Consider the following 14,867-nt stretch of genomic DNA (forward strand, 5'->3'; position numbering starts at 1 on the left):
AGCAGTCTCTAGCCCCTTAGTGTGCCTGAGACAAAAAATTGGAAAAGTTTTATACATACAGTACCTGGGGCTTCTTCCAGTCCCCTCCACACAGTTCTCTCCCTCCCACTGTCCTCCCCCTCTTGGATGGTCCGGTAGATGCCCAGTTATCTTCTGCCAGTCGGCACAGGCGCAGTCCACCCGCGCTCCTGCGGCTGGGAGCACTCTGCGTCTGTGCGCTCCAGTCAACGAGAGCGTGGCAGGGCGCGTGCTGCTGGGCATGTGCAGTACATCTGACTGACTGAAGATAACCAGGCATTTACCGGACCATCCAGGAGGCGGAGGACAGTAGGGAGGGAGCGATCTGTGTGGAGGGGGCTGGAGGAAGCCCCATGTATGAATAAAACTTTCCCATCCTTTTGTCTTAGGTTAACTATAAGGACCACAGACCGCTGGTACAAAAAAAAGGGGCCTACTGAGGTCACGCTGCAGGGACCCGCCACTACCGCCTATCGCGACTCTCTCCCGAAGCTCACTCGCTCAGCCGTTGATATTACCGCAAAGTCAGGAGCTAATTACATTGGCTCCTGACCCTGTGATAAATGTGAACCAATGGGATTTGGAAGTTGAAATCTAGTCCTTGGCAGGTATAACAGGTCACAAACAGGGAGTAGATATCAACTAGCATCATCCGGAAGCAGTTTAACACTTTGTGGCGACAGCACGGTATATTCTCTGTCTGCCCCTCTTCAGCTTGTTGGTTTTGGCAGGAGGATGCAAATATAAGTCTGCAGAGTCAATGAGTGCAGCTAATGTGCTCAGAGGTGCCTGCTGCATGGGAAGGGGGACCACTAGACCACTCTCCAGGAGTTGGCCACAAAATGGTGTTGTCACCAGTGCAGAGCTTGCTTAATAGTGGCAGCAAGTGGGTGTGAAAGCATGTGCATGCACAGTGAAGCAAAGACTTTTGGCCACTAGCATGATGTCAAAAAGGGCAGCAAAGGAGCCACTTCTTTCCAAATAAATTTCTCTGATAAGTTCTCCTTCCAACTGTTTGGGACATCTGGATAGTCCTGTGTTATAACAGTAAGGTTTTGCAATAGTGACCTGTGAGCCTTTAACAATAACAATAACAACAATAACAATAGTATTTATATAGCGCTTTTCTCCCTGGGGACTCAAAGCACTGTGACCCTGCATTATGCAGTCTCAAAGGCTAGGGAAAATAGGTGAGTTTTTAGCCTTTTTTTAAAGCTGTCCAGAGAGGGAGCCTCTCGTACTGATTGTGGAAGTGAGTTCCATAGAGTAGGGGCTGCGTAGGAAAAGGCCCGAGCACCAAATGTTAAGTGTATCCTGGGAATAATCAGCTTCATCTTGTTTGCAGAGCGGAGGGTACGTGGAGGGGCATAAAGTTCCAATAGATCCGCTTTAGAAGATGATATAGGTGCAGCTTCCTGTAGTACTGTACTGGAAGGGACAACAGAGGAAAGCGCACACTGTAATGGTTATATTGAAGGGGCAGAGTGCAATAGCAGAGGTCTCATCTATTTGTAGAGGCTGGAGTGTCATGTATGAGTTTGCCAGCAACACACTTGCGTCCCTCTTGAGCCAGGGACCTGGCTTAGGACTGGTGGGTCCTTGTTGGTGGTTGTACTTCCAGGGTAGTGCAGGTTATTAATGAGTTCAGACATGCCAGTGTCATGTAGACAAATACACATACATGAAAATCAAAAATAAACATAATGGCTATAAATAGAGATTTTAAATTCCCTCCCACTGGGCCTGTTAGGTGGATGAGAAATGGGGTGGGGCTTGTAGAGCAAGTGGAAAGTAATTGGGTGTATGCACTGTCGGAACTCTACAACTCACAATTCTAGCCAAGGATTTGCTGCTGATCTATTTTCCAGCATGAGGAAGCACCATGTCATAACATGTCATAAGCACCAGTGACAACGAAGAGATCCTTAAATTAAAATTTTGGCCTAGTGGCCAGAAAGCTGCAAGGCCTTAATGCCACTGAGATTCTTTGGTCCATTCTCGGGTGGGTAGTGGACAAGCAGAAGCCCACAAATTGTGATCAAATTTAAACACCAACAAGAATGAATGACCAGCAGTCCAGATCTGGCCCAGAAGCTGAAACCCAGCATGGAAATTGACGAAGTTGTGAACAGTTAACACGGTAAGTATTGACTCTTTGCCTCATTTTGATGTATTTGCCAATGACAGCCTTTGAAATGTTTATAATGTTTCCTTAGAATACCATAGAAACGTGTAAAATCTAAGAAGCTTGAGCCAGCACAGCTTGCAAAACACAACATTTGTGTCACTGCCAAACGTTTGGTCATGAATGTATTAACATAAAACACTACACTAGCACATCCTCGCTATGAGAGAACAGACTACATGAGCGTATCTACCAGTACCGCTGAAAATCCCACCATGCTGCAGAGGATGGTGCTCTTCATTATCCAGACGAGCAGCTTCATCTGTCTTCCTCTTCAGAGCTGTGAAGCGTGCCTCCAAGCCCATTGTTTCCTGTGGATAATATTATGTTTATAGGAGTCACACCTCCATAAGCCAAGTCAAATCAGCTAACTTAACCTCTGTAAAGGTAAGCTGGTTACTCTGAAATGGTACATATAAATACCAAGCATGCAGATCCGGCAGTTCCACCTCTCTGCTTGTGTGCCATTTCACCTCCTTCTTGCTCAGGTCTGGTGAGCAGCTTCTTGGGATGTTAACTGGGCTTCACCAACTGTATAGATTATGCTGCAGCTCTTGAATAATGAGAGTACCACTCATATTTCTCATCCAGACTCCATTTTATTCACCGCCAACAAGGTTGGTGCCTTCCCTGCCTACATCTCAGCATGGCTATGAGCCGACCAATAGACCTGGCCACAATACAATTCTATGATACTTTATACAAAGAACACTACACCTCAACATGACCAAATCATTGAGCATGACCATAATAAAATGCTATATTACATGCTATACATAGAACACCACACCCGCAACATGACCAGAAGAGTGGAGAGAAACATAATTCAATTCTATTACATACTATAAATAGAACACTACACACCGAACATGACCAGATGAGTGGAGAGGACCATAATACAATTCTATTACAAACTATAAATACAATCCATGGTGACCAGCAAAGAAATGCATACAGCCATCATTGCGTTGCATACAAATCGCTTCACAGGCAAGGTTATTGTGGCTACTAAGATTGCACCTAAATCAACAATTTATAGGATCATCAAGAACTTCAAGGAAAGATGTTCAATTCTTGTTAGAAAGGCTTCAGGGCGTCCAAGAAATTCCAGCAAGCGTCAGGATCGTCTCCTAAAGAGCATTCAGCTGCGGGATCGGAGTGCAACCAGTGCAGAGGTTGCTCAGAAATGGCAGCAGGGCCGGTTCAAGTAACAATTGGGCCCTAGGGCAAAATTAGCCTGGGGGCCCCCCCAGACACCCCCCGACCAAAAAGTGCCATTAGAGGCCCTTTTTTGCAGCCAAGTTTCCCTCCTAGGCCCCTGAGCTGGCTGCTGACCCTCCCCCAATCACCTCCCAACTTAACAGACTCTGCAGAATCCATGGGGAGCAACATTTAAGATGGGGGAGGGACACCTTGGGGGCCCCTACAGGCTCTGGGGCCCTGGGACAACTGCCTATTTTTTCCAATGATAGCTCCGGCCCTGAATGGCAGCAAGCAGGTGTGAGCGCATCTGCACGCATAGTGAGGCGAAGACTTTTGGAAGATGGCCTGGTGTCAAGAAGGGCAGCAAATAAGCCACTTCTCTCTCAAAAAAACTTCAGTGACAGGTTGATCTTCTGCAGAAAGTATGGTGAATGGACTGCTGAGGACTGGGGCAAAGTCATATTCTCAGGTGAAGCTCCTTTCCAATTGTTTGGGGCATCTGGAAAAAGAGTTGTCAGGAGAAGAAAAGGTGAGCGCTACCATCAGTCCTGTGTCATGCCAACAGTAAAGCATCCTGAGACCATTCATGTGGGGTTGCTTCTCATCCAAGGGAGTGGGCTCACTCACAATTTTGCCAAAAAACACAGCCATGAATAAAGAATGGTACCAAAACACCCTCCAACAGCAACTTCTTCCAACAATCCAACAACAGTTTGGTGAAGAACAATGCATTTTCCAGCACGACGGAGCACCGTGTCATAAGGCGAAAGTGATAACTAAGCGGCTCGGGGACCAAAACGTTGAAATTTTGGGTCCATGGCTTGGAAACTCCCCAAATCTTAATCCCATTGAGAACTTGTGGTCATTCCTCAAGAGGCGGGTGGACAAACAAAAACCAACTAATTCTGAGAAACTCAAAGAAGTGATTATGAAAGAATGGGTTGCTATCAGTCAGGATTTGGCCCAGAAGTTGATTGAGAGCATGTCCAGTCGAATTGCAGAGGTCCTGAAAAAGAAGGGCCAACCCTGCAAAACTGACTTTTTGCATACATCTCATGTAATTGTCAATAAAAGCCTTTGAAACTTATGAAGTGCTTATAATTATATTTCAGTACATCACATAAACAACTGAAACAAAGATCTAAAAGCAGTTTAGCAGCATACTTTGTAAAAAAACTAATATTTTTGTCAGTCTCAAAACTTTTGGCCAGGACTGTAGAACTCTACACCCCGAACATGACCGGATGAGTGGAGAGGACCATAATACAATTGTATTACATACTATAAATAGAACACTGTACCCTGAACATGACCAGATGAGTGGAGAGGAGCATAATACAATTCTATTACATACTATAAATAGAACACTACACCCCCAACATGGCCAGATGAGTGGAGAGGACCATAATATAATTCTATTACTTACTATAATTAGAACACTGCACCCCAAACATGACCAGATGAGTGGAGAGGAGCATAATACAATTCTATTACATACTATAAATAGAACACTGCACCCTGAACATGACCAGATGAGTGGAGAGGAGCATAATACAATTCTATTACATACTATACATAGAACACTGCACCCTGAACATGACCAGATGAGTGGAGAGGAGCATAATACAATTCTATTGCATACTATAAATAGAACACTGCATCCTGAACATGACCAGATGAGTGGAGAGGACCATAATACAATTCTAGACATAAAGCACTATACACCCATCATAAGCTGGCCACTAGGGATGAGTGAAACTACTCTTGTGAAAAGTAAGATTGTCCTGCAGAGTGTGGGAGGCGAGAGTGGGAAATTCCGGTTTAACTCACCTGGATGCTACCTGCATTCTGTTCCATTGGCGTACAAATTCAGAGCCAGAACTTCCAGCTTTGAATGATGAAGAGTATGTCGATGGAACGCACCTGAATGCAGGTGGAAGCCAGGCGAGTTAACATTGCATTCTCCTCTCTTGCTTCCCACACTCTGCAGGAAGCTCTCACTTTTAGCGAGAACGTTTTTGCTCATCCCTGCTGACCACTGGACCAAACCATAATACAGTTTTACTTCACGGGGTATACATAGAACGCTACATCTAAACATTACCCAACCACAGAACATGATCATAATACAGTTCTGTTATGTGTTGTGCACAGAAAGTGGTTTCTCCAATATGACCTGACCACTGGACATGATTATCTACTAAACTCAAATATGCACACAACAAAGTAAATAGATCAGCACTGTATTCAGCTGTTGGGCCGTAGTTAAGATTAGAATAAAAATAAATAAATTATATAGTTAATGAAGGAATGTATAAGTGTATTTTGAGGAACAAGTGTATGGTTTATATAGTACACCAATCAGATGAGGCACCAACAGCCTCTCTATTACTCCTCCAACAGGTTACAGCATCTGCTTTCGCCAGCAGGGCTGGATTTCTGTAAAGGCCATAAAGTCCCAGGCCTTGTGTGGCTGCTGCCCAGGGGGATGGCTGGCCATGGACCAGGGGTTCCTGCATGCAGAAGAGGAGGCTGCAGATGAAATAGGAAGGCTGCAAATGGGGAGCAACACATGGAACAGGGGAGCTGCTGCTCAGGAGAACCATACATGGGAAAGAGGGGCTGCTGTATATGAATTTTACACAGAGGGGGGAAATACTTGAAAAGGGAGGGGCACTACTACATATTTAACAAAAGCAACAAAGACTCTGGCATGGGGCAAAAAACGTGTCCACCAGACTGAACCAGGGAAGCAGAGGTCAAGATCTTGCAGTAGTTCCTGCACTGTTTAAGTTTACGTACACCGCTAATGCTCCTAGCAGCAAACATGGCTAAACTACAGACAGCCCCGTTAGTGAAATGAATAAGACCATCTATTATGTACTCAGCATCATGTAGCATCTGTAGAGAGCTGCACTATCTGCATTTACTGGTAGGCAGCTAATACCTGTGGGCAGGGCTGGATTATCCACCAGGCAAAAGAAGCAGTTGCATTCGGAGTATTAGGGGGCCTTATCAGCACTGCAGCATCGGCCTTTGGGCTGGGAGCAGGAGGGGGCACAGAACAGGAAAGGGGAGAAGAGGGCTCCCTCACCTTGGGCCCCTCGTCCACGCTTGCCTCTCCAGAATCTAGAGCAATGGCAGCGAGCGGGAAACAACTTATTAATTCCTTGTTCCAGGCACTGGAGCTCTGCGTGCCACTGGTTTTCTCCGTTGTCCAATGCCGCTCTTACTGTACTTCCTGATTAACGGAAGTACAGTGAGAGCGGCATTGGACAGCTGAGAAGACCAGACCAGCAGCATGTAGAGCTCCGGCACCTGGAAGAGAACAGGTAAGTCGTTCCTGCTCACTGCCGATGCGCTAAATTCTGGAGGGGGGAGCGCGGAAGGGGGGCCCCAGGTGAGGGGGAAGGCATCTCCTCTGCCACTCTGTGCCCGCTGCTCCTCCTTCCAGGCTGCCTGCACTGGGGACACCTATAGACCTGGCTACCTATATTGGGGTCACCTATGCCTGGCTACCTATACTGGGGACACCTATAGACCTGGCTACCTATGCTGGGGGCACTTATAGCTGGCTACCTATACTGGGGGCACCTATAATTTGCTACCTATACTGGGGGCACCTATAGACCCCGCTACCTATATTAGAGGCACCGATAGCTGGCTACCTATATGGGGGCACCTATAGACCTTACTACCTATACTGAGGGCACCTATAGCTGGTTACCTATACTGGCAGCACCTATAGCTGGCTACCTGTACTGGGGGCAACTATACATGGCTATGAGGGGGGGGGAAATCTACTACTTTGCTTAGGGCCCTATTTAGCCTTAATCCAGCTTTGCCTGTAGCCAGGTGGGAGCAGGTACTAGGGGCCTTTAGGGATAATGAGTAGACTATTGGGATCTAAAAAGTAGTATACTTTACTACAATTTATCCTTCAATAGTGTTTATATACTGTAGCTGTATGCAATTATTATTCAATGGCTTTGGGAGAGCCACTCCAGTCATCCGCGAAATGTTACTACCTGCCTAATCCACAAATTCAGTAAACACAGCGCAATCACAAGGAAACAGCTTGCAGGCTCAGAGTCCTGGCAGGCTTCCCAAAAGCCAATTCTCTGAGACCGTGCTGCTTAAAATAGATCCATGCCATTTCCCAGTAGAAACCATTGCCTGACACTGGTTGGGTACACTGGGTTAATGCACTTACAGCCATGCGTTGCCAGTCTTCCAGTGATTACATCAGAGACTATGCGCCGCTTGAGGGTCATCTCCTCCAGTGAAGACCAGAGCCTGGGAATGCAGGACTTCCTAATGTTTCTCAGTAATGAACTGTCCAAAGTGATTTATAAAACCCTTAGCCAATAACTATCTGACCACGGGAGACACATTCTAGCTCCTGCTCTCTTTTTTATTTTTCACTTTGCCTCTTAGGCTTAGAGTTATTGCCAATGTATTTGGAAATCCTAAGGTTCATGTTTCACGTGGTTGTAGTAACTTTTCTCTTGCAATGATTTTGGCTTCTCATGACAGAAGAAAAAGAATTCAGCAGAGAATTGCTTTGTTCAAGGTGAACTCCTTCAGGCTAAATTTGTGATTCAGTAAAAATAAAAATGTTTTTGCTTTTCAAAAATCATCAGCTGCAAAGGTTTTTAACACTTTTTCTAGCCAGCAGCAGACCAGTCAGGAGATGAGCAGACAAACTGATTGATTGTATTACATCTTCTCACTAGTTTCCAGGTACCACCCCAACCGCAATCTCTCTCTGCTCATGACCTTCTGTCATCCTCTAGAATCACCACCTCGTATAGACATATACAAGATTTCTCAAAAGCCTCACCAATCCCCTTCCAAAACACATCTGTCATTCTCCAACCTTTGAAATCTTTAAGTGCTCCCTCAAAACTCACTTTTTCTGACAAACATGCATTCTAACTTAGGCCTTTCAACTTCAACCTCTAACCAACGTGTGCTCCTTGTTAAAAATAACCTAAACACACTTCCTCTAGGTATACCTATTGTATACTACCATCTCTCTCATCTTCTATGCACGTGGCCCAACCACATGGCTCAACAGTCCATGGAGCTTAAAGGGGATCCACACTCTTGCACAGCACACAATGAAAAGTCTTTATTCCACGTGAAGTTGCTGAAGAAATAAACTCTTCACTGTTTGTTTAGGCAGATTAAAGTGTCTAAATAGGTCTTATCAGCAACTGTGAACAAACATTCCGGAGATCAGAGATAATAGCTTTGGTATGTCATCACTACTCTGTGAGAGCTAAATAAACAAAGAGCAGCGATAAATGCCAATGAGATCTAGATTTTCAACCCTTAAAGGAAACCTGAAGTGAGAGGGAAAAGGAGGCTGACATATTGATACTAGTTGCCGGACAGTCCTGCTGATCTCTTTGTCTGCAGTGGAGTCTGAATCACACACCTGAAACAAGCATGCGGCTAATCCAGTCAGACTTCAGTCAGAAATATCTGATCTGCATGCTTGTTCCGGGTCTATGGCTAAATGTATTAGAAGCAGAGGATCAGCAGGACAACCAGGCAACTTGCGCTGCTTAAAAGGAAATAAAAATGTCAGCCTTTATATCGCTCTTACTTTGAGTGTGCTTGAAAACCAACATAAGAATAAGGGATTCCACAGCGTTCTTATTTACAATCATTTCACTTTAAGCTCCTCCATTCCTATATGTGTGCGAGCACTTAGCTCAAAGATGGTCCTAAAGAGCCACCGCGATCCATAAAGCTGCTGTCATAAAGATCCTACACTTACTGGCACCTTTATAAAGATTTTTTTTTTAGAGGACAGCATCCATTAACTGGTGAGAAAATAAAATGGAAAATCGATAAAGACAATGATACAAAGAGAAAACACGTGCATAAAATGAAGATGGTTATGTCACAGAGTAGGCGGATTTTATATTGTGCCCATGTAGTTGGGTCCAGCATAACAGCTTATCACACTGGAATAGGACATCAAAGAGTAGTCAGATTATTTAGGTGCATACACACTAGGGATGCTTATTCTGATTCCACGGAATGGAAATTTCCGCATTTCCGATCGGAAATCACATTTTCACATTGGAATGCGGTACGCGGAAATTAGTGTGCGGAATTCGGAATTCATCGGAAATTTCCGCTTTACCGATAATCGGTAATTTTAAGCCAATCAGAAGACTCAGGATGAATCTGCCAATCAGAGGATGAGGATTTGTATTGCGGTAAGCGGTAGCGGAAATTTCTGCAAAAATCCGTTCAACCAATAGTTGGTCATTTTAAGCCAATCAGAAGACTTGGGATGACTCAGCCAATCAGAGATTGAGGATTTGTAGTGCGATAAGCGGTAGCGGAAATTTCTGTGGAAATCCGTCATACTAGTCGGTAATTTTAAGCCAATCAGAAGACTGGGAATGAATAAGCCAATCAGAGAATGAGGATTTGTAGTGCAGTAAGAGATAGGCAGAATTTTCCATGGAAAATGGAAATCTGCGGAAATCCAAATACCGTCGGAATACAGCGGTAGCGGAAATCTGCATTGGCGGAATTTCTGCGGAATCGGAAATCAGCAGTTCCGACCATTCCTGATACACACACAGCAATTGTTTCCACCGGGGATTGGGACCCGATTCGGAACCAAATGCCATACAAACACATGGGGGTTGATACATGAAGCTGTGCTGCTTAATGTGAGCAGTGCAAGTTGTGCGGACGCTATGCACGGTAGTGCATTCTAGAAGTTGTTTTGCCACTCTTAATGAGAAAATGACTTCTTTTATAATGAAGTTAGTATCTAGGTTCTACGAAGTGCAGGTAATCCACTCCCTTAGCCAGAAGTCTTGTTAATTGACACTATTATGCAGGTTTTAATTGCTTAAAGAGAATCTGTACTGTCCGTTTTGTACAATAAAAAACATACCAATCGAGTCACTGTGATCTCCTGGATCCCTCTTTGCCGTTTCCGCCAGTCCTCGCCGCGATCCTTGTAGGATAGAAGAAATAAGGCTGAACATTTTGTTACAGAGTCTCTTTAAGCTTGCTGGCTGAAGGTGTCAATTGTCTTTAAAACATCTAGATAGCACTGATAAAACCATATTGTATGTTTATGTTAAATGGTGTTAAAGGTCCCACCACTTAAATAGTTGTACCAGTTGGAAACATGTTGCCTCTTTCACATCTATCATGAACCAGCATTCTCTCTCTAGAATGTGCACCTCACCATTTTCATGTTATAAAAGTCCTGCCTGCTTGAAGTTTAGGTAAAACACAGTGTCTCCACTTGCACAGTTAGCCCTCCTAACCCCACGGGAGTTGCTTGGGCTCTCTACTGTACAGATCTTTAGTACACTGGACCTTGTTTGGGGTGTTGGATATTGAGAATGTCCACAGTGTGTTGCTGGAACTCAAAGAACAAAGGATGTGATGTTGGGGAGGGGGCCTTCAACACCACTTATTATCAATGCTGTTTTACCATCCTTATGAGAATACTCACCTTTAGCTAGAGAAGTCAAACAATTGACAACTGTGCATTAGTGTAGATAAGTGCTGGGCAATCTATCTGGCCTGCTGATGGAGACCCGGATTCCTCCCCACCTTCCCTGCAAAGTTTCGTGCAGTGCACAGTGATAACTTTAACTCACCCAATCGCACTTTCCAGTGCCAATCTCCATGGTCACAGTGAAGTCATGTGATTCACCCTCAGTATGTGCCAGTGTGTCCCATGGCGATGCTGTGGCCATGGAGATCACGGCCGGAAGATGTCAGTGGGCGAGGTAAATCTATCATTACACACTGATTGCAACTCTGCAGGGAGGGAGGGAGGAGAGGAGAGGCATGAGGGCTGCTGGAATGTGGAAGTGGAAAAAGTTTTCCCACCCCGGTGTAGACTGTTGACTGGAATAGGTGGATTACCTATACATACAAATGTGTACAAAAGAGTATTTCCTTCACCAGATAAGGATTGAAGCAAATCAGAAAAAAAAAAAAAATGAAACAGCTTCCAGAACATTCGGAGCTCTCAGACATACTATCTCAGAAAAAACACATATTTAAGTAGATAAATGCTTGCTCTACTTAAATAACATATGTATTACACTGTCCATGTTTTGATTTTAGTGATTTTATCTATAGTAAAAAAAAAAAAAATCTTCTTAGGATTTTCCATTTTAACTGTGTCTATTTTGAAGCCAATCTTGATGTCATTTCCTCCCTTACACTCCTCTGCCTAATTGTGTATGCATTGCCCCCCCTCCTACCAGTCCTCCGGTACTCCCACCCAGCTCTGTAATAGAAAGTGCATTGTCTGAACATGAGAAATATTAGCCAATCAGAGAGGAACAGAGGTGTGGGAGGGGAAAACAGGAGGGAAAGAGGCTTCAGCCATTAGTTAAGTCTGAGGGGGAAGTAAAGAAGCAAAAAAGGACAACCCAGCATGTTCTGCAACTTCCTTTGTGTGGCAATGTACCAAATAAGAGTCAGGTAAACTAGGGAATGATCATTTATCAACAAGAAAAGCAATAGTAGCGATTTTTTACTTTTGAATTGCCTGGTTAGCAGCCTTATTACTTGTTTACCAGATAAAAATAAAGAAGTGATTTTTGATTTTATGCACTTTAAAGTGGACTAGAATTCAGAACTTCCTCTCTGCTCTAATGCTGGGCATACACGGCTCGACTGCTCCTTATCAATCGGGCCGCTGATGGCTCGATTGATAATTTCCGACGTGTCCGATCACCGCGTGGATCGATTCCCGCGGGCAGACAATGGGCAAAAACGAAGCGTAGATAAGGAAGTGCCCGCGGGGACGAGCGGGAATCGATCCGTGCGCACGCGCGAGCGAGCAGGGACGCGCTGGCTCGATACCGGCGCATTATCGCGCCGTGTATGCCCAGCATAATGCCGGGAATACACCTTACAATTTTCTGTTATGCTGGGAATACACCACACAATTTTCTGTTATGCTGGGTACACATGTTGCGATTTCCCGCTCGATTTGCGGGATCGATTAGATTATTTCCAACATGTTCGATCGTGTTTCGATGGATACAGCCGTCGATTTTGCATACTTAATATGCAAAATCGACGGCTGTATCCATCGAAACACGATCGAATATGTTGGAAATAATCGAATCAATCCCATCGATCCTGCAAATCAAGCGGGAAATCGCAACGTGTGTACCCAGCATAAGATTTACCTGCCAGATAGTTGAAGTTCAACATGTTGGAAATTTATCAATCTTACCATCTATCTGCCGAGCAATTAGGCATTGTTCTACTCAGCAGGAGATAAACAGAAGACAATGCACCAGAGATAATGGCCACGCTCTACAGAAAATAATCTAATTATGCATTCTAACAGAAAATCTAACAAAAAAATCTAACAGAAGAATCTAACAGAAAATTGTATGGTGTATTCCCAGCATAAAAGAAAAGCAACAGCACAATAACCTTTAAAGAAAACCATTTATTTGTTACAGCTGATAGAAATCCTGCAATAAATCTGCAACGTATCTACTTCCTGCTTTCATAAAAGCAGACATAGGGTTAACATCCTGTGTTTACAAATGAGCTGCTCTGCTCAGGCTAAACCCTCTAAATACATACATGGTGTATTTCTCTATGTTTTCCTTCTGTCCTGTACAAGGCTTCAGGTCCACTTTACATCTACTGTATTTTTTCCATAGTAAGTCATAGACCATGACCTAAACAGATAAGAACTATCTACTTTTTTGCTTCAATCACATCATCATAAAGCTATTCTTCTCCTCCCTTGAATACGCCAAAATAAGATTTCCCTTACTCACCTATATGGTGGAGCTTCTTGACCTTACGTTCTTGCTGCACAAATTACTGGCGGGGCTGTGGCACGTGAGCGTTCCTAGCTTTCCTTTTGTTCCAGGTTCAATCACCTGCCGTCCAAAGACACAGCTAGAGCGAAGTATCTGCCAAGCGCGATTAAAATTGCAAAGCCATGAAATTAAAATGTAGAGGCTTTTTATTTATTTCGAACCATCCGAAGAAAAATAAGAGAAAAAGACTATAGGGTGGAACGCTTTATGGCTTGAAGCTAAGTATGTTGCCAATCAAAGTATTTGATGGTTGGATGGTTTTCTGAATAGCAAAAAAGAAAGGTTTTATTTTGTTTCCTAAACATTCTTGTTATGGAAATGCTTCGGTATAAAAATAACCGCAGGTGTTTGACAGCTGAACACTGGGGGGAAAGTCGTAGTTTAGCGAACTGCAAAAGACTTTATTATCTACAGTAATTCTATAGATTGGAGTTTTCCATCAAGAACGCTGGTTCATTTAACCGTAACTGATATTCAAAGTGAACCTTTCACCTTCTCGCACATAATGAAACCTGCCCTTATGCTGTCACTGCCCAACCTTCCATCGCGCCGACCTAGCTTGGCAAAAAAAATTTAGCAATACTCACTTTTTCAGAGGAAGCGGCTCTGGTAATTGCCTTCAGAAGTCAGTGTAGGTCAGCACACCGTAGAATTATACCTCCAGTATCCCTTACACTAAAAGGAGGTCACCTTTAAAGTTAAGCACCTTACTAAATTGAATTGTTGTGTTGAAGATGGAGTGCACATTTTTACTACTACAACCAGGCATGCAGGTTTGAGCATCAAGTCAAAGGACCTGCATTGTCCTCTGATGTGAATAGACAGTCAAGCTGTTCCACTGTGAGAGATCCTGTTCATATTCCATTTTTATGACCCAGGCCTATCTTTCTAGACACATAAGTGGTCTCTATAGTTAAAAGGGGCCCTACATATGTCAGTCTTTTTTTTTTTTTTTAAAATTATTAGTCTTGTAATCCCCATGATTCTATGGGAACCTGGGCCACAGTGTTTTGTGTTAGGGGAGGCGTGCCTGAGCGGCTATTCACCACACCTCCCAATCATGATACGGGAGTAGGTGTGGTCTGCATGTCATTTAACCCATCCATTATTGGGTCTACAGAATGTATCAGTTAATGTGGGTACCAGGTTCAGCAGGCTTTCTAATAGGTAAAGACCAATGGAAAAGATCAGTATTCAGGTGCTGAGGCAGTGAGATGGGCGCATGATGTGTCTGATACTAGCTAGCCGCTTGGCTACTACTAGCCTATTACGTGCAATACATTGGCTAGTGATTTTCATTTGTGTCACATTTGTTTGGTGGCGGAAAGGGGGGGGGGGGGGTTAGTGAAAGGTATTGGGGAGGGGTTGTAAGTGTAAGTTTGGGGGGGGGGGGTTGTTTGTGTTAGGAAGGGGGAGGTTAATGTTAGCCATTTAGTGGTAGGCATTAGGAGGATGGGTTCATTTTTGACATTACAAGGGAGAGTTAGTGTTAGAATAGGGAGTCTGGTAAATCTATACTAAAATATTGGTAATATTACTGAAATGTTAACTTTCGGCATCACCCTACGCCCAATTAAACTCGCAGCACCACAATATGGACT

General features: G+C 44.0%; 1 protein-coding gene across 7 annotated transcripts in view; it reads right to left on the bottom strand.

The window, feature by feature from the left end:
- Positions 1 to 14,867, bottom strand: part of DSCAM (DS cell adhesion molecule) — a 635,668-nt gene that overhangs the window by 21,790 nt on the left and 599,011 nt on the right. For 5 of the 7 annotated variants that reach the window (XM_068270399.1, XM_068270402.1, XM_068270397.1 and 2 more), the window contains one exon: positions 10,338 to 10,400. The exons of the other annotated variants lie outside the window; for them this stretch is intronic. In XM_068270399.1, coding sequence (XP_068126500.1) covers positions 10,338 to 10,400 — 63 coding nt within the window. The remainder of the gene's footprint in view (positions 1 to 10,337; positions 10,401 to 14,867) is intronic. 7 annotated transcript variants of the gene reach the window in all.

Source organism: Hyperolius riggenbachi, chromosome 2 (genome assembly GCF_040937935.1).
Source record: "Hyperolius riggenbachi isolate aHypRig1 chromosome 2, aHypRig1.pri, whole genome shotgun sequence".
Classification (NCBI taxonomy): Eukaryota; Metazoa; Chordata; class Amphibia; order Anura; family Hyperoliidae; genus Hyperolius; species Hyperolius riggenbachi.